This window comes from Gymnoscopelus braueri, assembly GCF_963280865.1.
Source record: "Gymnoscopelus braueri genome assembly, chromosome: 3".
Taxonomy (NCBI): Eukaryota; Metazoa; Chordata; class Actinopteri; order Myctophiformes; family Myctophidae; genus Gymnoscopelus; species Gymnoscopelus braueri.
In genome coordinates, this window is record NC_137612.1 from 26,069,961 (window position 1) to 26,097,396 (window position 27,436).

A 27,436-nucleotide genomic window follows, 5' to 3' on the forward strand; every position below is an offset into this window, starting at 1 on the left:
AAATAATTTGATCTATAACAATCAGGTAAAACAAAAATGACACAGCTGTGAAGAAATGTTCACAGCATAACACACGCTAGTCTTACAGGTAGCAGTAATATCAGATTATTCTGATGTATCAGTTCATGCAACTGATACATCATGCAACATGCATGCATGGTGTCAGTGCCAACGTGCTATCATAGGTTAACATGAAAGACACATTAGCATATTTTCTTCATTTTCATGGAAAATTCAATTTCGGAGATCAAGACGTTTTAAATATTAAACTAAACAAGTAGTAAAACATTTTTAAATCGTTTACAAATACAGAAAGAAAATATTTCTTTCATTCTTGAATTGTACAGTTCTATGACAGTAATCTTGGACCAATATGGTCAACTCAGTTTGTCAGTTAGGAGTTCCAGTCTGTAGTTTACTACCAGGGCCTCCAGAGGGCGATGTTGACTGGACTCTTCTCTTTGGTGATGCTGGACTGAACTGGAGACCTCAGCTGAGGCAACCAAGTCTCCTTCATGTTCTTGTCAGAGGATGACTGCATGTTCTGGAAGAGGTCCAGCAGTCTTCTCTGGGACTGTATCTTCTCCTCATCCTTGGACAGGAAGTGCACCACCTCTTGGACACACCTGGAGTATCCCTGATTGACAGGTACTGAGTTGACAGGTTGATACTGATGCTGTCGTGTCAGGAAGCAAACTGTCATCTCCAGGATGTCTGCTTTCTCCAGCTTGGAGTCAGCTTGTTGTTTGAGGATCTCTGGACCCAGGAGAGACTTGAGCTGCTCAATGCTGCTGTTGATTCGCTCTCTGCGCAACTTCTCCACCAATGGTTTTCTTTGCTGCAGAAAGAAGAAGGCCATCATTAATAAACATATTCTGAAGAACAACATACATTTGAATAAGTACAACCAAATATGAACAATATTTAAGTGTCTGTTCAGTTGAGTCTTCAATTTACCTTGTGGTTCAGAGTCAGGAGCTCCTTAGAAGAGGTGCATGTTGAAGTGATTGTAGGTGCCATGGCTGATCTCTGTGCTGTAGAGAGAATCTGATCTCTACTGGCTTCATCCCTCCAATTTATAGTCCCTAATCTACATATGAATGTGTGGGTCTGGGTCTGCTTGGACTTTCTCACAGTGTTAGCCAATCAGAGAGCCAGGAAGGACAATGAGGAATGTACTGTAGTGCTGCCACATGCCCAATGCTCTTACTGCTGAGGGACAATGGTTAGATCTCAGGGGAACAGGTGGAGGACAGGGGGGTGATGGACAGAGACTTTGTGTGAATCTGGGAAAGTGGTGACCCTGTAAAGAGAGCAGATCTGCTGCCTGATGTTGAGATCAATGACTTTGACTGAGCACACGCTCATCATCACATCACACACGTGGGAGATAGTTTACGATAATGAATGGTGTAATATGGAATAATCTAAAAACAACTTGGTGATGATGTTTTCTTTGCTTAGTTTTTAGCCTTTTAACTAGTTATTCTCTTGTAAAGCGACTTTGAGTACCAAGGAAAGCGCTATATAAATGGGATGTAGGCCTACCGGTATTATCATTATTATTATATTAAATTGACACATTATGCACATCCTGTATCTACTTGTTTATTTGTGGCACGTATCCTACAATTCTATATACATATCATTAACATGATACAGTCAGAACACACATTATACCATCACATATGTGTGATACTGAAACAAATTTAAATATGGTGTAAATCATTGTACAATATCTTTGTATATAGTGCACACTAGATAGAATAAAAACAGTGCACACTTCATGCCATATTTTCAAATCCATGCTTCTTAAATTAATTATATTCTGTAAATCATAAAAGTAAATGTTTATATTTGCTTGCCAAGTTGAATGGCTTCTATCACAGAGACCAGCAAATCGTAGTCATTAAAACATATTATGTATTGTTGAAAAGTATTATAAGATGTCTATAATAATGTTATATTGACTTAGTTTTCATCATAACAAAAAGAAAATTCAAATCAGATCAATGCTGTGAAATGCAAAATGGGAATGCCTTGTCAAAACACGTCTCTTTCACATGTATCAAAACTGATGTTAAATGACACAAGTTATGGTGTTCAGATGAAGCAGGTGTTGCTCCTGCCTGTTGGCTGGAAGTCATGTGAGTAGAGAGTTGGACAGAGTTTCCCACACTGAGTGCTGTGTGCTGTGGTCAATGCACTACAAAAGAACTGGGAATGGACCTTTTACACCTTTAGTGTTGCTGAGAGAGAACCTGACGGAGGATCTCATTCGGTGGCTCTGAGAATATACTGTAGAAGGCTTTATTACATAATTTATGACAATGCCTGTTTGGACTGTGATCGCCTGTTGCCTACTGTGTGTGCTTTGTGTGTCTTGCAGTTCCTTGGCTGGGTGGAGCTGAGGTGCCATTGAATTAACTGGGGGCAATTAGCCAGCTAGTGTTACCGTCCCGCCCGCCTGCCCAGACTTCAGTGTGTCAGTCCTTTCAACCCTCAACAAGCTTAGATTGCTTCTGTCACGTGTACATGACGTTGCCTTCTGTTGTTTTGCTTTGACTTCATGCACTACACATTAGCCACTTCATTCATGTACTCTCATACACCACTGATCAATGACTATCACACCACATTATAATTGACTTTGTGATTTACGATAATACATTTCACCGGTAAGTTTGGCCTGCATCTCCCACCTTTCTTGCTAAGTATGAGTCGGACATAGTAAAGCTTTTTTGCTCAATAAATTGTGAAAATTGCTTAAATGATATGTTTTAACACAAAATATATGCTCCCTTTGAATTCCTTGATAAATGTTTCATTATTAAACATGAAGATGGGGGTTTGAGACAGCTCCTTCCTGAAGTGTGCCAATTCCCCTCTGAGAATAGTCAGGTGCTGGTGGGGTTGAGGATGGTAAAGACATTGAACTGGGACTCTGCTCTCCAGAGCTTTCCCACACTCTGTCCATTGACAGAGCTCTCATTGAACAATAGACACATGCCTACTTAAATGCTAATATATCCTCACACAAGCAGTTCCCAATAAACCCATAAAAAATACACCTGACAGTTGTTTAGCAACAAACAAAAGCATCTGTTGCTATTAACAGAATTAAACAAAACACAAAATATATTTATCTTCATGCTTATAATATTATTGGACTAGATATGCCAGTAATGGCCAAAAATCGTTCAAAGGTTTTTAACATATTGTTCATTGTGGGTTTGTGAAAATAGATTTGAATGTGTTGGCTCCTCATAGAGTTTATGTTGTTAAAATATAGATACTACTATAAGTGATAGGCTGATTCAATATGGATCAATCATTGTCTATAGAGACCCCCATCAACCTCTGACTCCCCCAGGTTAGAGGTCTGGATCTATTGTCCCATAGGGGCTCTGTGAGTGAGGCTTCTCTGGTTTCCCACACTCTGTCTATTGACTTATTTCAATGGAAGACAATAGAAGTGTGTGTCTTAGTATACATCACATTAGTTACACAATGTGACGTCATTGTTTAGGAGAGAAATAGTAGCGGAAACATTTTGGGATCCGAGTTGGTTTTCTAAAAAAAACAACTGGAATCTTGAGGATTTAAGTGAAACCATGATTTTGTAAAAAATAGTGCTGCACAAAGTATGCGATTGGCGACTGTTTTAATTTTTAGCTACTTCAAGGCAAGCAATTTAATTAGCATATTGCCATGTCATAGCAAAGTCAGTATAATTTACCAACCTCTGTATGAACATGTCATTCGATCTTCATCTTCACTGGCTTAACTGATTTTACAAATTAAAGCAGAACTATGTAACATATTATGTCCCACAAAATTATAAAGTTACATGTTTAGGCAATAACAATTATCCTTACATAAATGTATTGACTGCTAGGGGCTTGACTGCAGGGGAGACAATGAGTTTCATCCTGGCATTTGCCAAGGCACCAAGGCAGAACTGCCGTTCAAAGCGAAGACTGGCCAATCACAGCACGTCCTCGCTGGACATGCTTGCAGAGACTCTTGGATAATGAAGTCGGCTGCCATGTATTTTTTTTAAGTGGCTACTGATACCCCATACTACATAGTGCTGCTTTAAACTGACACATTTAAATTGCGAAAATCATTATGAAAAGGCTATTAATATTTATTTTTTGTTATTTAACATGGAGATAATTTGGAAGCCTTTATCAAAGAATGAACAAAAAAGGGAAAGGGCAAAAAAGATTGAAGTTGATGTTTGTTTATTGAAAAAGACTCAATGAGACACATCAAGTATTAATTCCACAAGTGAAGGCAGATAAAAGTGATGACACATCACAACGATAACTTGGAAATTTCTTCAAGACACAGTACTCAAATAGAGTAGAGGATTTACATATGTAAGAAAACAATGTATGAAATGAACAGCATTGAACATTACTGTCCATTCCACAGTTGGTTCAGAGAAAAGTAATACTTAATTAAAAAAAGGCAAATGAAAGAGATCAGAAAATAGATCAGATTTGACTAATCACAGAGTGATGAATAAAATGTAAGCAACCAGTTTGGTCAATTATAAACATTATAAAAACATTAGCATCACTAGAAAATGGTGACAGTACATGATTTAAATTATCGCTTTTAAACAAAAGGATAGATTAAACATATTGATCTTACAACAGATCAGTCTTAATTAAATTAATCACTTAGATTATAGTATGATATCTAATTAGATTAGAAGGACAGCACAATTATTTTAGATCAATTTGATCTACAATCAGGTAAAACAGAAATGTCACAACAGTGAAAGGAATCACAGCTTAACAAAAGCTATAGCATTACAGGTAACAGTCAAATCAGATTATTCTGATGTGTCAGTTGATTCATGCAACATGCATGGTGTCTGTACCAAAATGTTGGCAGTGGTTAATAAGACACATTTGCACATTTTCTTAATTTTCATGGAAAATCAAATTTTGCAGATCAACGATTTACATAAAACTAAACAAATAGTTGATTAAAATAACTTCTGCAAATACAGAAAATAAAATGAAACAATTATTTCATTCTTGAATTGAACAGTTCTATGACAGTAATCTTGGACCAATATGGTCAACTCAGTTAGTCAGTTAGGAGTTCCAGTCTGTAGTTTTCTACCAGGGCCTCCAGAGGGCGATGTTGACTGGACTCTTCTCTTTAGTGATGCTGGACTGAACTGGAGACCTCAGCTGAGACAAACATGTCTCATTAATGTTCTTGTCAGATGGCTGTAGGTTCTGGAAGTGGTCCAGCAGTCTTCTCTGGGACTGTATCTTCACCTCATCCTTGGACAGGAAGTGCACCACCTCTTGGACACACCTGGAGTATCCCTGATTGACAGGTGCTGAGTTGACAGGTTGATACTGCTGCTGTCGTGTCAGGAAGCAAACAGTCATCTCCAGGATGTCTGCTTTCTCCAGCTTGGAGTCAGCTTGTTGTTTGAGGATCTCTGGACCCAGGAGAGACTTGAGCTGCTCAATGCTGCTGTTGATTCGCTCTCTGCGTAACTTCTCCACCAATGGTTTCCTTTGCTGCAGAAAGAAGAAGGCCATCATTAATAAACATATTCTGAAGAACGACACAGGTTTGAATAAGTACAAACAATTATTATTTATATTTATTGACACTTAGTCTTCAATTTACCTTGTGATTCAGAGTCAGGTGATCCTTAGAGGAAGTGAATGGTGAAGTTATTGTAGGAGCCATGGCTGATCTCTGTGCTGTGTAGAGGTCTCTAGTCTGTAGAGAGAATCTGATCTCTACTGGCTTCATCCCTCCTATTTATAGTCCCCAGTCTCCATGTAAATGTGTGGGTCTGGGTCTGGTTGGACTTTCTCACAGTCTTAGCCAATCAGAGAGCCAGGAAGGACAATGAGCAGTGCTGCCACATGCTCAATGCGATTACTGCTGAGGGACAATGGTTAGATCTCAGGGGAAGAGGTGTGTGTGTGTGGGGGGGGGGTGATAGAAAGAAAGTGTGTGAATCTGGGAAAGTGGTGACCCTGTAAAGAGAGCAGCCTGATGTTGAGATCAATGATTTGAGCCAAGCACACTTTCAACACCATCACTAGAGTACAGCATGTACTTGTGCTGTTATTTTACAAGACATGTCCATTCTCCATCATCTTAATCTATGAAATAGGTGCTTCATTGTCATTAGTAGTGATGTACTGTAATTTTTCATTGCTGTGATCATTCTACTGTATATCATCTGTCATTAGCCACGAATCCGATCGACATGACCGTCTTGTGAGATTTCTTGTTTTATGTCTGTTTGATTGATCGAATACATTATTAACAGTTTGCATAATAGTACAGTGGTACAATTAAGTGTAAAATAGAATGATGCTAAAACACAAAAATCCCTGCCTGGGTGGTCACGTTTTCCACAATATTAGTTTCGATTTGTTCCCCATCTTTCTAAATTATTTTGGTATCTGTGATCTGTTTATACTCAGGTCCACTTAAGGTAAGGTTTTGGAACCAAAGTAAACAAAAGGTAATAGTCCTTTCTTGTCCATAGTCTCAGATTTAAAGTGACCCTACTAAATTTCCTGAAATTCTAGCTTGACAGAGTTTTCATTTCAGTGTGCCAATCTGTCAGTCAGTGTAGTGGATCAGGTTTCCCTCATAATTTCCTCATCTGATCCCCCACAGCTGGCTCCCTCCCTGCACGAGGTCTGAGCGTGCCCCGGTCACACGCCCTCCTCTCTCTGGAGCTGGGAGCCACAGCCACACACGGCTTCCCACACTTCAGTATGCAGGCTGCTCAGCCCCCCTCACAATGGAAGTGTGTCGGCCCTGACAGTCTTACGGCCGTTCCCAGGCTGGGCGAGATGTGGGCTTAATGCCAGTTTACAGTTCACTGCTCCGTCTGGTCAATTATAATAACTCACTGCTTTGCAGAGTGACACATCAAAACACATTATTACTTCCATGGCACGTTCAAATATGAAAGTTGGAACATTTTCAATTATTTCAACCCTTTAAAACCATTAAAGTTCATTATTTGTTTACTTTATATACAATGTTAAATCTAATGTTGTTATGTTACTGTATATCTCAAATATTCCTCATAGAAGGTTGAAGGCCATATCAATATGTTCAACAAAAATGATCAGAGCAAATAATTGTATTGTCGATTTCATTTTCTGTTATAGTCAATAGTTGCCAAGATATATTATCATATGTACGTGTCATTTTGTACAATATGACTTATTATATCGATGGGAAACAAGATGTTGATATGTCTACATGGGCACACACACTTTCCCAGGGAATAATTTAACAGATCTCATTGACATATGGCATAAAGAACTACATCCCACCTGTCATGTGTGGCAGCCATTAAATCTAATCTTTTGTCAAGCTCCAAGGCTCCTGATTGGCTAAAAAACGGGGACGAGGCAGGACGAGGAACATAAATACAGAGTGCACATGCAGACATTAACAGAAAAGATCCTCTGAACACACAGACCACCATCTGCACCGCAACAGGAGCCAACATCAAACCAAAATACTACTTTGTTTTCTGAGGAACAGCAACAAATTCAATACAAAAATCTGAAAATGTCCCCTTACTTCAACCTTGATCTCCAGGATTCAATGAAGGAACAGCAATTAAGGTAAGCAATGACACTGTTTTCTTTTACACCGTTTTCTTTAAAGAAGTTTTTAAGCTTCTCAGATGTACACACATGGTTGTTTTGCATATTGTATATACTGTACATGTAAAATCCCTGGTATGGACCTGGTGTGTAGTTATATAATAACTACACACCAGGTCCTGTAGTGAGCTCTCAAATGTGATCAAAGTGTAAGTCATTAGAAACTAAGTATTCATGGCTGTTCTTTCGATTTTCACAGGTACAGATGTACACTCCACATGTTGGAGAGGAAATGCAGCACGGGTGTAGAGAAGCTGAAGGTTCTGATCGGAGAACACCTGCAGAATGGGATCCCTGCTTCAGACCTCCTGGAGAGGACTTTGTCCTTCTTCACTCTGAGAAAGACCCTGCTTTCACACAACGGCTACTCTAAATGTTCAAGAGACATCCTACGTCTCTTTCCCACCTCAGATGAAGATGTAGCACCTCTGTGCCAGGAAGAGTTGAAAGACTTTCATGAGCTGTTCACATCTGGACTGGATTATTGATTTGAGCTCCTGATTGCACCTGCGTTTTTGTTTGTTTTTGCATTTACTTCATGATGTGAAAAGGAGATGATTTGTTAATTATCTGTTAGTTGCAAATCAGTGGATAATTTTGAAATGCAATGCATTGTATGAAGCAGTTGTACTGCTAAAGGCTTTCTTTAAGAAAGATTAATGTCACACCATGTAGCCTACCTAGTATACCTGGGTCAAATTATAATTACTAAAGTATTTTTCTATGATAGACAACTTTCTTGACTATGTTCTGATGCTGCAAAGTTTTAACAAACTATTATTACTTCATGGCCTGACTGTAGACCAAAGCTGCTTGAAATTAAGTGAGACCTTGGATTTACACTTAAATGACAGAGTGCTGGCCACTCCCACATGAAGTTGGGTATCTATATAGGGTAATTATCCCTTATTAAAGGGAAATATTATTTTGTTTTATCTAAACATATTGTTTATTTTTCTTTTGCCTTATTATGGTATCACATACCGATGACGATTTGCAAATATTTTTTGTTCACTATTAAACAAAAAGAAATTCATGAATATCGTTTCCTCTGTTTCATTGTTTTATCAATGCATGTGTCTCTTACCAGTCCAACCTTGCAATAACTGGTTATTGTATATTGAGTATGATTGGGTTTATTCTGCGACAATGGGAACACCATTTACACCTGTTGGCGATGCTCATGTTCCATCACTTGGACAACATCCAATACAATATAAACCGTGCAGTTTTAGACAACAAATTTTAATTCTAAATTTGACATTTCTATAATTGTACATATTTCTATAAATGTGACATCATAGTTAGACATAGCTCAGTGTTGTTCTCCAATTGTGTAATTAAAAATCAAAAGCAGTTTGTGAGTAAGTAATACAACGATCCATAAATAGAAAGAAATAAGTCTGTGTGTCTGTCTGTCTGTCTGTCTATCCTGGGCATAACCCGGGCACTGTAGGAGTCGATGGCCTGGGGATGGTTTGTGCCGAGTGGGAATTCGGTCAGACCAGTGGTTGTCCAGGTTGATCCCAGTATATCCATATTTAATATAAGCCGTATGGTAGTGGGAACCACACCAAGTACTCTGACAACATGTACAATGGGTACTGCATCGTTCCCGACTTGCGTGGTTCCCAAGTAGTATTGTAAAATACTGGAACAGACCTAAACAGCACTAAATGTGATATTTTTAAATCAAATTAAGTGCAACATTAGCTTTGAAATAAATAAATTAAGATATTTCCCAATTTAGGGCTTCTCTAAGAGGTGGTGCATTTCCTGTCCAAGGATGAGGTGAAGCTGCAGTCAAGACTGCTGGACTGGGGGACACTTGTCAACATCGAGTCAACATTGCCCTCTAGAGGCCATGGTTGAAAACTACAGACTGGAGCTGCAGTTTGAAAAACTGAACATGAACATAATATGGATCAATCAATATTGTTGGTCAAACATTACTAAAGAACTGTGTTATACAAAACTGAACAAATTGTATTTTATATATTTGTAGAAGATTCTGTTAAATATGTCTAAAGCTCTTTTGATCTGTAAAAAGACTAAATTGTGTTTTTCATGCTAAACCAATATATATTTATAAAACTGTGTGTTAAAAATGAATAAAATGCATAAAACTTTTGCTGTACTTTGTGGACATGTCATACATTTACTATAAGTGTTTATTTACATTGTATGTTTAGTCTACCGGTATCCTTTAAAATGACTTAAAAAAGTGATCATCAGAGAGACCTGATCAGTTTTTAATATCCATTTTGTTTTTAATTTGCCTTGGTTTCCAAGTTGCCCTCGTTTCTTTAACTACTCTAGAATGGAATAATGTTTACACACACTATTCAATTTATATAATGTCATATTTCTTTCGTAAATCCTCTCCAAGACTAGTTTTTCAATTAACAATCAACTGCATATTTTTGTCCATTGTCCAAGATCAACATTATGTACCTCGTTATGCTATGATGGTGAACATGCAATGATATGAGAGTTATACAGAGTTTAGTAAATTGGTCTGACCTGTAATGCAATCTATACAAATACTTGCCTTGCCAACTTTACAAATAGAAAACGGCTACAACAATTATGCAGCACTATTTTATAAAGCCTGCACATGAATACAATGTAGATTGTAGATAAATAAATAAAATTGTAAAAGCTTAACGTGTGACCCAAAAAAGCAATTCATAAAGTGAACAAAAAATAAATAAATCACAAAAATTGAAATGTTATTGAAAATAGTTTATTATACAATTTATTGAAAACAAATTAGAAATGTTTTAGGGTTAAAATTCCTATATGAAAAGGTACCATGATGTCAGGTCATTTATCTTTGTTTCGGTCCATTGCCACCTGTAACAAGGGTGATTGATTAGAATATACCAAAACAGACTTGATATTAGCATGTCCACAGTCCAACAATTTCACCTCCATAAATGTAATAGTCACTAATAAGTTAGACCTATACTGTAGGTGGTCGCTCTCTACTCATTACATTCTGCAACAGCTCTGGTTTCAAAGTACATGTTGGAACCTGCTGACAGTTTGGCAACACTGTATTGCTCTCTGATACAAGCACAGCCATGTGATGATACATGACACATCTGAGCTCCAAGGCAATACTGACCTTTTGGTTTCCCAGGTCTGTTCCAGGGGTTATTGTATGGCTCATCCTGCCAGTCCCTCTGTCTTCTGTTATCTGTAAGAAGGGGGAAATAAATAACAACAGCAAGGCTTTATATTTTAGTATATACCCAGTAAAATCCTCAGACTTGAATTAGTCTCAACATTGGGCCTCATTCACCAACCGTTCTTAAGAACGTTACTTGTGCAGTGTACATTAAGTTTCTCAGAATCTATGCACAGTCAAGAGCACTATTACGCACATTAAAATTCTGACATGATTGTGCCAAAATGATCGTTGTGCAAAAATGATCGTTTCTTGCATTTTCTTCAGTTACACAGTTGTTATAGGATTCAAATTATATATACTTTATAGGATTTAAATTATAGCCTACTTTTTTCTAATCCTGAAAATTAAAATACAACCAGAACCCATCACCAACCCCCCACACAGAAATAATTAAAATTATTAATTGTAATTAATTTAATAAGAATTACAAATGTTAATTGAATATAAATATTCAATGATCATTTTCAAAGTTTAACAATACATAAATAGTCTAACTGATCTATAATAGTTGTACTGTCAAACAAAATTGGCATTGACTTTCATATAATGCCAAATACTATAAAGCTCGAATTCTACATGCCAAACTGTTATGATGGAGTAGGCCAGTGTTTATCAACCCTGGCAAACGTTCCAATTTTGGGCCGGGGCTACTGCTGAGGTGTGCCGCGCCGTTTGAAGAAGGTTTGAAAAAATATCATTTTTTTACAATTATAATAATCAGGCATGCAAACAGCCCGAGGTGAAAAGGGTGACAACATGCTGTTTTTTTTCGGGTCAGGTGTCACACTATTGCCCTATTTGGATTCAAAACGGCTAGTGGAAGCTGAAAAGCTACAAGTTTGCATGTCTGAATAATGCAAAAACAGAAATATTTGTTTGCATTTGCTTTTTTTCTCCCCCATATATTTTCATAATAAAAAAGTGCGTATCGTATCGAAGTTGTGTGCCCAATATCGTATCGTATCGTTTCATGAAATTAGTGTATCGGCACACCCCTAGTGTGTGTGTGTATATATATATATATATATATATATATACCGTATATATATATATATATATATAATTATATATATATATATATATATATATATATACCGTATATCTAGGTGTGCCCTGGGATCTTTTGGCTATGCCAGGTGTGCCTTGGCACAAAAAAGGTTGATAAACACTGGAGTAGGCTACATACCCTGTGACCAGTTTTTGCGTTGCCCATGCTTGTTTGAGTTTCTCTGCACGTGACCAATCTCATAAGTATCCTCGTCAACCCTGGCCTCATACATCCTCCGAGAGTCTGTGGGTGACAGACAGGTTTTTAAAAATAGAATACAGTTCAGAGGTAGAAATAAAAATAGAGAAAAGGTGCATTTTCAACAGGCAATGCTTTGTAGTTCAGTGCCAATAGGTCTTCCATTTTCAATACGTTGAACTCTATGGATGAAGTTTAGGGTGTCAGTTGTCCAAGAACACATTTAAAAAAGGCTTTATCTCATGAAGTGTGGTTCAAATAAATCTCATGCTCCGTTGGGCTAGCTTGTTCCTATAGTTGCCTGCAGACAGTTAAACAATAATGAGTGCAGTAGAAATTTACCAGGATTCATGTAAAGGTTCTTCTTGTTGCCCCTGGACTTAAAAGAACACTGTACACCACAGTCCACCATGTGTGCCTTAGACGGAGACACATCGTTCATTTTCTGGCCCACTACTTCCAGCGTAATTTGCTTGGGTTCACAAAATTCCTTCTCCGGCTCTTGTCCCACTTCTTCATTGTTGGGGCTCGGCTGACCAACACATGGGCTTTTCTCCTTTGCTGGATTTTTGGGGAGGATGGATTCCAATCGCTCTGGAGAGCATGAACTTCCCATCTCCTGCTCTCTAACATTCAAAACTTCCTGGTTTGGGCTTCGATTAGCCTCGGGTTCAGAAGACCATTTTTCAGAGACTTCCTTCTCTCCCCCTTCAGCGCTGGGAATGGATGCATTCTTTTTGCTGAGGCCAACAGCAGGTGAAGCCAGGGAATAATCCTCCATATTCAGGCCTTGTGCTGGGTTCTCAACTATTGTTTCGGACCGTTTCATTTCAGACTCTATTTCTAGTCTCTTATGTGAGCCTAGCTCAATAGCTGGGGTACTGATTACAATGTCAACATTTTGCTGGGAGGTCAAGGCCAGGGGGGACCTATTGTGACCTATTCTGGCTAGACAAACTTCAGAGGGCTCTATATTAAGTCCTTGTTTTGCCTTCTCAACAATGTTTTCAGACCAAGACCCTTTTTCAGAGACATCCTTCTCTCTCTCTTCAGCACTGGAAATGGATGCATTTATTTTGCTGGGGAAAACAGCGGGTGAAGCCAGAGAATCTTCCTCCTTTTCGGAAGGTTCCATATTCAGGTCTTGTGTTGCGTTCGCAACTATTTTTGACCATTTAATTTCAGACTCCATTTCCAACTTCTGATGTGGACCTAGCTCATGAGCTGGGGTAATCAAAGATTTTTCCTGGGAGATCAGGGGGGACCTATTTTGGCTGTACATATCGAATTGCTCAGCAACCCTGCTGGCCGAGGGGAAACGCATTGAGACATTGTCAACAGACGACATCGAAAACCGACGACTCAGCCTTCTGTTTTTTTTTACTTTAAGGTCGCTGCCATTTATCAACAGATCATTTTTACCTTCATATGTAACTTCTTCAACAACTACATCAGGCTGCAATATGCCATTCCGCATCAACCACTCATTGGAAGGGATGTAGGGGGCCAATGACTCCACAGACCACACAGACTCATTAATTTGTGTCTTGGGAGAGTTGAAGTATATTTGACAAGGAATGACATCTATGGAGTCTTCAAGTGAACCAGCCTCAGTCTCATCTTCTGGCTCAGGTTCATCATTACGGACTTGAAATGCATGTTGATCTAGAAATCCATTTTGGAGCAGCCTCTCTCTGCGGATGTGAGACGCGACGGAATTAGCTTTTCTACTCTCCGATAGGCTCTCCCTCGCCTTAGTACCATGTTCATCATCATCTTCTACTGACTTATTACTCCTCCTGTCAGTTAAATGTTGATTCATGGTTTCCTGCTCAGCCACATTTTCGTCATGAGTGGGAATATGGTCCTCACCCTGCGTCAACAGGTGGTCTGCCAATTTGTCCAATATTGAGTCCCCTCCACCACCCATCACAAGATCAGGGAAAGAGAGACGTCTTTCTTTGGTGACAACATCATCCTCTCGATCAGAGGAGCTACAGACAGGCACCAAGCTGTCATTGGACGCCAATGACCACCCTTCACAATTGCCGATGCTCCTACGAACACCTGGAGCAATGTTGTCCTCACCAACACTCCCTTTATGCATTTCCAAAGGTGTCCTGACACATGACTGCACAGTCTTAGGCCTCGCAGGGGAGGTTTCAAAGCCATGTTTGGCCGTGCTCCTGCCACAACCTTGCCCGCCAACCTGGAAGTCATCTTTGACATTGCGATCAAGGGAGGGGCAGTTATTTTCCTCCTCAGTGCAGGCCTGCCTTCCCGAGCAGGAGCCTGGGGATGACGAGGTCGTGGACATGGTTCCACGTCCTGATGAGGCGCTTCTTTCAGTGTAAAGGCCTCTCATTACGGCTGATGCCGGTTCAGTTTGCACCTCCGAGTTCACCATCTCTCTGGGGACATAAGCATTGTGTGGAGGCCGGAAGCGGCGGTTTTGGTTCTGATTGTGGTATGGTACTCCAGGAACTTGGGGGTGGAGGAAGCGCCGGTAGTCGACCGGTGGGAGATGAGGGTGAGGAAACATGTAGCCCGGAGCCTCCATGTAGGGGTTGGGTAGGAATGGGGGCATGACCATACTGTAGCCTGAGAATCAAGAAAGAAGAGGGATGCCAGGTTTATCGGATGTGTTTGTTATGTTTTAAATATGTCATGGAATAGGAAAAAATAAATAAGACTCACCCATGCCAGGGAATCCTGTGAAAGGGTTACAGGGGAAGGGCATGGGCCACTGATACTGAGGAGGTGGAGGCATGGAGGGGATGTAAAAGTAAGGCCGGGGAGGGTGGGCTTGAGAATGCAATGGAGCTGCCCAGTGGGGGTCCAGGGGGGTGTAGGGTTCTGGACCACTGTATTGGGGGCCATGCTGTCCAAGGTTGGGAGCGCCAGCAGTAGTATGAGGTCGAGGATTTGCATTTGCTCCATTTGGTACTGGATGAGATGGAGGAAGTGCATTCACAAACTGTGCCGTATCCATATCAGACCTACACTGAAAAGAGGAAAAAGTATTATTAGATACATCAGTAATCAGATTAGCTACAGACTGTCAGTGTGGCATTATGATGTCAAAGCCCTTTAACTATCCTGATATGTTATCTGGTTAAAGGAGAACACTAAATGCACTAAGGTGTGCCACAGTCCGACAATCTACACAGCCTGGTCTCATTTATTAGAAATATCTGCCTATTGGGTGTTATCAAACAATGCTGCTAGAAGCGCTATAATATAGCTGACTGTATAGCACACTGCTGAGGAAAGCAGTGATCACAGGTGGGAGCACGAAGTGGACTGCATTAATATAAATGGACTGCATTTATATAGCGCTTTTCTCCAAAGCGCTTTACATTGCATTTCACATTCACCCACCGATGGCAGCGGAAACCATGCAAGGCACCAACCTGCTCACCGGGAGCAGTTAGGGGTTCAGTGTCTTGCTCAAGGACACTTCGACACGTAGCCAGGAAGAGCCGGGGATCGAACCTGGAACCTTTCCAAGACGGCCGCTCAACCTCCTGAGCCCCCTCATGTTTGGGTGAAACATTATCATGCTCCTGTTATCGCTGCTTTCCACAGTGGATGACTGACAGCACTCACACACATCAGTACATGAAGTAGGCCACAAGCTGTACAATAACTATTATGTCAACAGACTTGCCACCTCAATGCCTTTCCATTGTGTGTGCAAAATATTTGATCCATTCCAGTCACAATGCAGATATCAAACAATTTTCAGTGATCAAATGACTCATTACCTGATAGATTTGTCTGGATAGTGGATACAGATCACATCTTAAGACCAGGCCAAATTGAGCCAAAGTCATTTTCCCTCAGTACCCTGATATGGTTTTCCTAGCACAAAGACTCTTAGGAGTTCATTGTGTTTACATTAATCTATAATTACAGTCCATGCATAGTTTACACCAATACAGTTGAAGAAAAAGTGTCTTGTTTCTATGGCATATGCAAGTGATATTCTGGTGAATAAAGTATCCATGTACAGTAGATAGCATGTCAGAGAAACACACTAAGGTGTAAAACCATGCATAATTGCATATACAAATAATATTCCATGGAAATATACTTACGGTTATTGTTTTTGCAAGATTTAGACATAGATACATTAGTACATTTGATTTGAAAGTATAGTACAATCAAGAGGTAAACAGGGTCCCGAAAGGGGCTAAACTGCTCAGAGATCCAGTAACAGAATCCACTACATGAAATCTGGCAACTACATTCAATGGGGATTTGGTGCTTTTAACTCTAAAGCAATAATAGTAATGTTGGATGTAGGCCCAAATGATACACTAATAAAAGTATAATTTCAGATATAACACTTGAATCAAATAATAAATAAGGTAATTGACGGTGGGCAAACAGTTAGTGCCCATTAGATCAAAAAATAAGCTGTCAGACAAATGTACTGTGAGCATCACTACCTCAACATGTTCCATTATGATTGATTATGGTTGTTGATGTGATATGTTGAACAACAAATGCAACTGAAAAAAGTACCTTTTAACACCAGAATTGAACTCAAAGCTTGGATGATGCAGAAATCAATTGAGCAAACAGAAGGACAGACACACCTGATGTTAACTAGCTAATTATGAGGGGTGTGGCCTATACTGGGGATGGGGAAAGGGATGTATAGCTGTCCTGCTATTGGTTGGTTTGTTACTATTCCAATCAGGTATCTATGGTATCAGCACTATGCGTGAGAAATCTGCTTGAACACTCTTTCCATGTCACAGGGTATGAAAGTATATGCTTTTCCATTAGTTTATCCCATTCCAACCTGGATGCCATACAATACAGTACAGTATACGACATAATGGACTACATAATAAATACTGAACTTGCAGGCAGCAAATGAATCCTAACAGTTTATCTTGACATGACATGATAAACTACAAATGTGCAGATCCTGCTGAAGTCGTGTGGGCTTGCATGTAGAAAATAGTAGAAATGTTCAGTCTCGGGCAGTGCTTTGTGTTTGTCTTCGTGTACCAAGCAAAAGTACTAAAATATTCTAAATTCTCTAGATCTATAAGCTCAAAACGTGTCACATTGTAGAACGCCTTTTTTCAAATTGCGAAAGTATGTCATAGGACTTTAGTGGTTAATGAATGTTTAGTATTAATAATAAAATCTGCAAAGTAACAAACAGGCTATCAAATGCTGTAATTGTAATGTAGTAAAAAGTACAATATTTGCATCTGAGATGTAGTGGAGTGGAAGTAATAAAAATGGAAAGTAAAGTAAAAGTACCTCATTATTATTATACTGTGCATTGTACAAATACCGTACTGTACATTTTTGTATAGTTCTTGAGTTAATGTACTTAGTTACTTTGCACCACTGACCAGCATACAGATTGTTCCTTTAAAACAGGGGACTTCAACAGGGGTCCTCAGAGTAGGGGGGGTCCTTGCTCTGCGAGGCGGTGTGAGCTTGTAGATCGGCTATTTTTGGCAAGGAAGTTTGGTGTAGAGGAAAAAAAGAGCAAACCAAGTACAGAGCCAACAGTCAAGTTTACTAAGTTTTAAGGCTTTAAGTGGTTAAATAATGTCTGAAAATACACATTAACATGAATTCATATAGATTAATTAATGTGTAAAAAATTAACAAAATAATTAATTAATTAATTAATTTACACAACACTGATGATAGTGCTGTCAAACAAGTCTATGAAGCTATCTATGACATCTCTGAAAAAGTTTCATCTTCATTTCCCATAGACTTTACTGGGTTCTGGGTTAAATATTTCATAAACGATAAAACATTTCATAGTAAAACTTTGGAAGTCAGTCATACAAACTTGGAATAGGATCAAAATTACATCTTGATCACATGACCCCACAGATCTATAATAGTAGTAGCAAAAAGTGTGTTTTGAAGAAAACAAAAATGCGAAATATATATGTTTTTATTGTACAAGTAGGTGGTTCATGAGTTATTTGCCAAAACGTGAAGTGGGCTATTGCAGCGCCACCATGAGGCCGATGTGAACAATTTGGGGTGGAGGTTCTCCCGATGAGCTGGTGCCTTGCATGGTTTCCTCCGGCCATCTGTGTATGAACGTTTTTGTGAATGGGTGAATGTATTGCACAATCATTGTATGTAAAGCGCCTTGGATAAAGGCACTATATAAATGCACCAGTTACCATTTAGCCAATCAGAATGGAATGTGAAAAACTGGACAAATACTTCTTGATCACATGACCATAGAGTCAGAGATAGTGTGTATCGATTTGCGTGACTGAGGTTTGGACAAATCTGTTGGAATAATATTTAAAAAATGTGTGGCACTATCACAGGCAGATGTGAAAAATTTGGAGCAAAGGTCCTATCTTGGCCTCCAGGGAGTGTGTGTGCAAAGTTTCACTCCAATTGGTCCAACACACGCACACACACACGCGGATGGACGGACATATACACAGGGATGGACAGACAGGGGCGAAAACATAGTCTCCGGCCTTCAGCCGTACAGCCTGGCTAAGACATTATACGACACACTTCTATTGTCCCAATGGAAGCAGTCAAAAGAAAGAGTGTGGGAAACAAGAGAAACCTCACTCACAGAGCCCCTATGGGACAATAGATCCAGACCTCTACCCAGGGGGAGTCAGAGGTTGATGGGGGTCTCTATGGACACAGATAGATAGATAGATAGATAGATAGATGGACGGACGGACGGACGGACGGACGGACGGACGGACGGACAGACAGACAGACATGTTTTTTTTTTGATTGACAGACAGACAGACAGACAGACAGACAGACAGACAGACAGACAGACAGACAGACAGACAGACAGACAGACAGACAGACAGACAGACAGACAGACAGACAGACAGACAGGCAGGCAGGCAGGCAGGCAGGCAGGCACATGGCAGTGTGCCTAGTTAAATGTTCAGTGAGAGTTCTTTCGATGAACATTGATTGTGGGGAAACTCACCCAGTTCAATGTCTTTAGCATCCTCAACCCCACCAGCACCTGACTATTCTCAGAGGGGAATTGGAGGAAGCTGTCTCAAACGCCAAGCTTCATGTTTAATATCGAAACATTTATCAAGGAATTCAAGGGGAGTCGATTTTTCGTGCACAACACAATTGTAATATTACTCTATATAGATATTACACAAACTATTTGTTAATTTGTGACTTTGTACATGTTTCTTGAAATCCTCAAAATGACCCAATGAGGTCCTTTCCCTCCAGATGGTTTGTGACGTCAGCTTCTGTCTCAACAACACAGAGCTAAGCCATCAGTCACTAAAGGTCCATTCAAAGTCCTTTTATAGTGTATTGACCACAGCACACAAGACTCAGTGTGGGAAACTCTGACCAACTCTCTACTCACATGACTTCCAGCCAACGGGAAGGAGAAACATCTGCTTCATCTGAACACCATAATCGGTTTTGAATTTCACAGCAACAATCTTCCAGTTTGGTAGTTACTTTTGTGCTGATGGAAACTAAGTAAAACATACCAAAATGAATAAAAAAATATTGGAATATTGGGATTAATTAGTGTGGTTGCCCTAACAGGGCAACCAGACTATAGTAATCCTCACACTTTATTATTAGTGTGGTTGCCCTAACAGGGCAACCAGACTATAGTTCTAGGGATACTTTATTTCATGGTCTTCCAGATAAACAATACTTTGCCGCGCATCTCCTCCCACAGTTTATTTTTCCCAATTTAGTGCCATATGTCAAAATGACCGGCTTCACCGGGAATCGTGTGCTTGTATTTTGCTAAGAGATTGGTTGCATAGTTTTATTGATATTGATTTATTAGTGCATTAAATGTCCCCATCCGCTTTAATGTAAAAGTGAAAAAACTCAAATTCAAGTATTTTTTTCTCACAAACCGTATGAGCTAGAGTTACCAGATTTGGAGAGGAGGTTCATGATTTAGTCCGAAATTATTGAAAAAATAATTACACTAATCGGCCACATGGTGGCGCTATAACAGCGCTATTTACGTTTTGGCCTATAACTCTTGAACCCTAGGTCGTAAAATCAAAATGTCTTTTTCCCTGGATTCCTTGGGTCACTACGCATCTCCCCACATAGGCCACGCCCATTTGCGTCAGGATAGATTTTCCGCCATTTAGAATTTTCTTCAAAACACACTTTTTGCACCTTTTCCTAATTTTTTTTTCCAAATCTCACAAAAATCGGTACACGTGATCTATGCACTCATGCGATAAACATCTCCAAGCGGAATTTTGATATTCATTACCGTTCGTCCGTAAATGGCTTCCAAAGTTAGTGGGAGGGGCCCGTTTTACCAAAAATGCTAGAAATCACAAACGAAACGTCCGGTCAATCCCAAATTTGAATCAAATGTCGAGGGTGGTTTACTCAACGAATCCCCAAAATAATTTCCAATTTGACCCATAGGGGGCGCCACAAATGCACAAAACGTAACCGTTTGATGCAAAAACATGATTTTTGGGGGGTTCAATCCTCTCTAAATGAAAAGCAAGTGATCTCAGGAGTGACGTGACAATGTAATTCGCGCAGCCTCCGACGGTATTCCTCCCAGCGTATTCCTAGAGCCCGGCGGCCGCGACCCGCGACTCGCGTCGGCGCAACCACACTTTGCAATTGCCCTGAATTGCGACGCGTCTAGTTATTCTTTTTATTATTAATGGAGATAAACAATAGTTTAGATCGTCTCTCCTCCCACAGTTTATTTTTCCCAATTTAGTGCCATATGTCAAAATGACCGGCCTCACCGGGAATCGTGTGCTTGTATAAGGCTAAGAGATTGGTTGCATAGTTTTATTGATATTGATTTATTAGTGCATTAAATTTCCCCATCCACTTTAATGGAAAAGTGCAAAAACTCAAATTCAAGTATTTTTTTCTCAGAAACCGTAAGAGCTAGAGTTACCAGATTTGGAGGGGAGGTTCCTAATTTAGTCCGAAATTATTGATAAAATAATTACACTAATCGGCCACATGGTGGCGCTATAACAGCCCCCTTTACGTTTTGGCCTATAACTCTTGAACCGTAGGTCGTAAAATCAAAATGTCTTTTTCCCTGGATTCCTTGGGTCACTACGCATCTCCCCATATAGGCCACGCCCATTTGCGTCTGGATAGATTTTCCGCCATTTTGAATTTTCTTCAAAACACACTTTTTGCTTCTTTTCCTACAAATTTTGTCCAAATCTCACACAAATCGGTACAGGTCATCTATGGACCCATGCGATAAATATATCCAAACGGCATTATAATAGTCCTTACCGTTCGTCCGTAAATGGCTTCCAAAGTTAGTGGGAGGGGCCCGTTTTACCAAAAATGCCAAAAATCACAAACAAAACGTCCAATCGATCCCAAATTTAAATCACATGTCGAGGGTGGTTTACTCAACAAATCACCAAAAGCATTTCCACTTTGATTCATAGGGGGCGCCACAACTGCGCAAAACGTAACCGTTTGATGCAAAAACATGATTTTTGGGGGGATCACTCCTCTCAAAATGAAAAGCAGGTGATCTCAGGAGTTACAAGACGTCATTGGCCCGCTACATTTGTGGGAGGGGCCTATTTATTTAGTGGGAGGGGCCTATTTCTTAAAATCAAAACGCCATGTATCACGAACGCAGGATCCAATCAGCACCAAATTCGAATGGCACGTCGCGCGGCCTCCGACGGTATTCCTCCAAGTGTATTCCTCAAGTCCCGGCGGCGGCGACCTGCGATCGGCGTCGGCGCAACCACACTTTGCAATTTCCCAGAATTGCGACCCGTCTAGTTTTATATATACAACCTTAGTGTTGATGGCTAAGATTGTACATATACATATGTTGCTCTCTGTCAGAAGCAATTTTACAATTGTAAATAACTCCTTCAAAATAAAGCAAAAATTTGATTATTTTTTTTCATGAAGTTATTTGTTTTTTCATCACTGACATGGATCACATTTAAACAATATATTCAGCAATTATTTTCTATTATATTTTTATATTTTATATTTATTTATAATTATATTTCAAATATTTAAATGTGTTTGTATTTTATACAATGAGTGATCCATGTCAGCATCACAAGTGTGATGGGATAATTATTGTGCGTTCTGCCTGTACCATGTTAATGATAGCCTCCAGTATAGCAACATTGTGAGATAAGTGCCAGATATAGTAGATACAGAATGTGCATAATATACAGTGTTGACTTGCATTGGTCAGTAAATTGTTTAGATTTTCTATGTTGCACCATTAATAACCATTATCCGTCTCCCACGTGTGTGATGTAATGATGAGCGTGTGCTCAGTCAAGACATTGATCTCAACATCAGGCAGCAGATCTGCTCTCTTTACAGGGTCACCACTTTCCCAGATTCACACAAAGTCTCCCTCCATCACGCCCGAGTCGTCCACCTGTTCCCCTGAGATCTAACCATTGTCACTCAGCAGTAAGAGCATTGAGCATGTGGCAGCACTACATTCCTCATTGTCCTTCCTGGCTCTCTGATTGGCTAATACTGTGAGAAAGTCCAACCAGACCCAGACCCACACATTCATATGGAGATTGGGGACTATAAATAGGATGGATGAAGCCAGTAGAGATCAGATTCTCTCTGAGACCTCTACAGCACAGAGATCAGCCATGGCACCTATAACTACTTCACCATTCATCTCTTAAGGAGCACCTGACTCTGAACCACAAGGTAAATTGAAGATTCAACTTCATGGACACTTAAACTTCATTCCTAAAATATTTTTACTTATTCAAGGCTATGTTGTTCTTCAGAATAAGTTTATTAATAATGTCTTTCTTCTTTCTCCAGATAAGCAAACCATTGGTGGAGAAGTTACGCAGAGAGCGAATCAACAGCAGCATTGAGCAGCTCAAGTCTCTCCTGGGTCCAGAGATCCTCAAACAACAAGCTGACTCCAAGCTGGAGAAAGCAGACATCCTGGAGATGACAGTTTGTTTCCTGACACGACAGCAGCAGTATCAACCTGTCAACTCAGCACCTGTCAATCAGGGATACTCCAGGTGTGTCCAAGAGGTGGTGCACTTCCTGTCCAAGGATGAGGTGAAGATACAGTCCCAGAGAAGACTGCTGGACCACTTCCAGAACCTGCAGTCATCCTCTGACAAGAACATGAAGGAGACTTGTTTGCCTCAACTGAGGTCTCCAGTTCAGTCCAGCATCACCAAAGAGAAGAGTCCAGTCAACATTGCCCCCTGGAGGCCCTGGTAGAAAATTACAGACTGGAATTCCAACCTGACCAACTGTTTGACCACATTGGTCCAAGATTACTATGACAGAACGGGAAAATGTTGGAAGAATTGTTTTATTTTTTCTGCATTTGAAAGGTTTTTTTTAAATTATCTACTTTTTAAGTTTGATATGTAGAATGTCACGGTCTGCAGAAAACTGTCCAATGTTTCTTTCATGCTAAACTCTGACAATACTTTGGCATGAACACTATGCATGTTACATGAATGACCTGATACATCAGAATAATCTGATATTAATGTTAGCTCCAAGCCTAACTCTTGTTATGCCGTGACTTTTTTCACTGCTTGGATATGTTAGTTTTACCTGATTGTTATAGATCAAATTGATCTAAAAAACGTTACTGTCCTTCTTATGGACATTTTCCCATTGTGGAATAGATATGATTATGGAATGTAAGTGATTAATTAAGACTGATCTGTTGTAAGATCAATATGTCTGTATCTTTTTGATTCAAAAAGGGATGATTAAGATCATACTGTCACCATTTTCTAGTGACACTAATATTTTCATAATGATCTAAATCTTATGAATGCCATTGACTGAACTGGTTGTTTACCTTTTTGTCATCACTCTGTGATTAGCAAAACCTGATCTATTGTAAGATCTAATTTCTTTCATTTGCCTTATTAGTTTTTTTACTAAGTGCAAACTGCAAAGTATTATGGTTCTCTTACTGAACCAACTACTGTGGAATGGACAGTAATGGGTACCCACAATGCTGTTCATTTAATACAGTCGTATGTCTCTGATATAGAGACTCTGAGTTCTCATTGTACATCCTCTACTCTATTTGAGTACATCTAAAAACTTAATTGTCCTTCTTATGGACTTCGTTCCATTGTGGACTAGATATAATAATGGAATCTAAGTGATTAATTAAGACTGATCTGTTGTAAGATCAATATGTCTATAATGTATCCTTTTGTTTTGAAATGGATGATTAAAATCATACTGTCACCATTTTCTAGTGACACGAATATTTTCATAATGATGTAAATATTATGAACGCCATTGACCGAACTGGTTGTTTAACTATTTTCATCACTCTGTGATTAGCTAAACCTGATCTATTTTAAGATCTTATTTCTTTCATTTGACTTTTTTGTTTTTCACTAAGTGCCAAATATTATGGTTCTCTGACTCTGAACCAACTACTGTGAAATGGATAGTAATGTTTACCCACAATGCTGTTCATTTACAATGTTTTATGTCTCTCATAGAGACTCTGAGTTCTCATTGTACATCCTCTCTACTCTAATTGAGTACAGTGTCTTGGAGAAATACCCAACTTATTGTTGTGATGTGTCATCATTTCTATCTCCCTTCGGGTGAGGAATTTATACATGTGATTCATTGAGTCTATTTCAATAAACAAACACAAACTGCTATATTTTTTGCCCTTTGTCTTTTTCAGCAAATATCAACATCAGCAGTCTTTTGATATGATTCTCTGACTTTATATCAGTCTGTTAAATGTATGGCTACAGATTAAGTTACACCAGTGAAGATCTACTCACTGGTGTAACTTATCTAATGATATGGAAGAGAGTTTGTTATTTAGATCTCTATGAAATGGGAATCTATGCAAATGCAAGTGCTTGCATTGAGGTAACTACAAGTGAAAACAGCTAACTCATTCATGCAGCACTATTTTGGTTTGTCTTATATAGTTTCGCTAAATCATTTTCTTTTTAATGACTCAATATTCCAGTTGTTTTCTTCAAAAATGGACCCCAAAATGTTTTTGCTACTGTTTCTCTCCTAAACAATGACATCACATTGTGTAACTAATGTGATGTGCAAATAAGACACACTTCTATTGTCTTTCCATTGAAATTGGTCAATAGACAGAGTGTGGGAAACCAGAGAAACCTCACTCACAGAGCCCCTTTGGGACAATAGATCCAGCCCAATCATTTAGTATATATATTCTAAGAAAATATAATGTATAAGGCCAGGAACCAACACACTATGATTTATTTCCATAAACTCAGAATCAATTTGATGATTATCCGTCGTTGTTATCATTTTATTACTGACCTATCCTAGCTTGATGATACATCTTTTAAGTTTGTCTTCATCCTGTGGTTTGATTGATTGATTGAAATTTGTATTAGGCAAAAATAATGTAAAACAACACAGTTACATTTATAATACTTTTGTCTAAAAGGTCCGACCAAAAAAAGTCCTTGCGGACCTGTTTCCGTTGGGGTCCATGAATTAATTTCATAGACATATAGTAGCAACCAATCAGTTCAAATATCAACATAAAAATACAGAGAAAAAATACCACTATGTACAACAACAAAAAAGCATGAAAAATACAAAATATATACAAAAAAGGGGGGAGGGGGGTCGTCTGTCTACCGGGAAACTGGTACTACCTCCTCTTATGGCCTCCAGAAAGATGAGTTTTTAGGGCTGTTTTAAATGAGCCCAGCGAACTGCATTTTTTGAGGGATGGGTTTAGATTATTCCATACCTTGGTGGCCGTGCTGTAGAAGGATAATTTGCCCATGTTTGTTTTATGGGTGGGTGGTACCAGATTGTTGTTTACGCTCCCTCTAGTTTCGTGACTGTGGGTGTCACTAACTTTTTGGAGGTATTTAGACAAATATGCGGGTATAGGGGGCATTTCGGGCAAATCTGCATTTACAATTTTGAAGACCAGTCCCATTTTTAGTTGTTTAACCCTGTCTTCCACCCTGAGCCAGCCTAGGCTGGCAAAGTGAGTGGGAGAGAGGTGGGTCATGGCCCATGGGCCCCAGTCCGAGAAGTAGTCGAATTAGTTTGTTTTGGGAGGTTTGAAGCTTAGTCTTCAGTGACACTGAGGTGTTGGAGTAACAAGAGGAGCAAGCATAGTCAAAAAGGGGCTAAATCAGGGCCCCTGAGAGGGGCCTGAGGGTTGACAAAAGAGGAAACTCTGCCCATAAATCTGGTTTTCTGGTTTACTCTTTTGACCACCTTTGTTGCCATGCTTTCACCTGTCAAGTATTTGTCAAGAATACATCCCAAATAGGTAATCTCTTCTTTGCTAGAGATGATTGTGTCATCGACTTTGACCTTGAAGTCATTTACCTTCATCTTACTGTGGGAATGTTTGGTCCCAAAGAGAATGGATTCAGTTTTCCCAAGGTGTAGTGACAGTTTGTTATCGGTAAGCCAGGTACGGATTTTGGAGATTTCAGAGCTGAGAACTTCCTCAACTTGCAACTTGTCCTCACCCGAGATCAGGAGTGCCGAGTCATCAGCGAACAGGAACAGTTTGCAGTTACAGGCAGCATTCATGTCGTTAATGTATAGTAGGAACAGTAACGGCCCTAGAATGCTGCCTTGAGGAACCCTGCAGCTCACCGGGAGGGATGAGGACATGGTTATACCATCAATAATCTTTTTTATTGTTCATAAACAACTGGAAATGTATATTTTAAGAGGGGTTTCATTGGGAACTGCTTTTATGGGGATATATTAACAGATTTAACTAGGCACACGTCTATTGCTCATTCAGAGCTCTGTCAATGAACAGAGTGTGGGAAAGCTCTGGAGAGTAGAGTCCCAGTTCAATGTCTTTAGCATCCTCAGCCCCACCAGCACCAGACTATTCTCAGAGGGGAATTGGCACACTTCTAGGAGGAGCTGTCTCAAACGCCGCTTCATGTTTAATATTGAAACATTTATCAAGAAGTTCAAGGGGAGTCGATTTTTCGTGCACAACACATTTGTGATATTACTCTATATAGATATTACACAAACTATTTGTTAATTCGTGACTTTGTCCATGTTTCTTGAAATCCTCAAAATGACCCAATGAGGTCCTTTCCCTCCAGATGGTCTGTGACGTCAGCTTCTGTCTCAACAACACAGAGCTAAACAGCCATCAGCCACTAAAGGTCCATTCAAAGTCCTTTTATAGTGTATTGACCACAGCACACAAGACTCAGTGTGGGAAACTCTGGCCAACTCTCTACTCACATGACTTCCAGCCAACAGGCAGGAGAAACATCTGCTTCATCT

The 27,436-nt window shown here is 39.6% G+C and overlaps 1 protein-coding gene and 2 pseudogenes across 3 annotated transcripts; 1 reads left to right on the forward strand and 2 right to left on the reverse strand.

Moving 5' to 3' along the window:
* Nucleotides 1-418: 418 nt before the first annotated feature.
* LOC308079391 (transcription factor HES-5-like) lies at nucleotides 419-1,067 on the reverse strand (annotated as a pseudogene). The gene is made up of 2 exons: nucleotides 958-1,067; nucleotides 419-838 (listed from the first exon to the last, which is right to left on the reverse strand). The product of its transcript is annotated as a transcription factor HES-5-like (transcript).
* A 4,071-nt stretch (nucleotides 1,068-5,138) lies between these two features.
* LOC308079314 (transcription factor HES-5-like) lies at nucleotides 5,139-5,796 on the reverse strand (the record flags this gene model as incomplete). The annotated part of the gene is made up of 2 exons (XM_080420740.1): nucleotides 5,139-5,555; nucleotides 5,668-5,796. 2 exons carry the CDS (start codon nucleotides 5,794-5,796, stop codon nucleotides 5,139-5,141), a joined length of 546 nt encoding a protein of 181 aa, XP_080276866.1.
* A 16,927-nt stretch (nucleotides 5,797-22,723) lies between these two features.
* LOC308079350 (transcription factor HES-5-like) lies at nucleotides 22,724-23,380 on the forward strand (annotated as a pseudogene). The gene is made up of 2 exons: nucleotides 22,724-22,840; nucleotides 22,961-23,380. The product of its transcript is annotated as a transcription factor HES-5-like (transcript).
* Nucleotides 23,381-27,436: the final 4,056 nt, after the last annotated feature.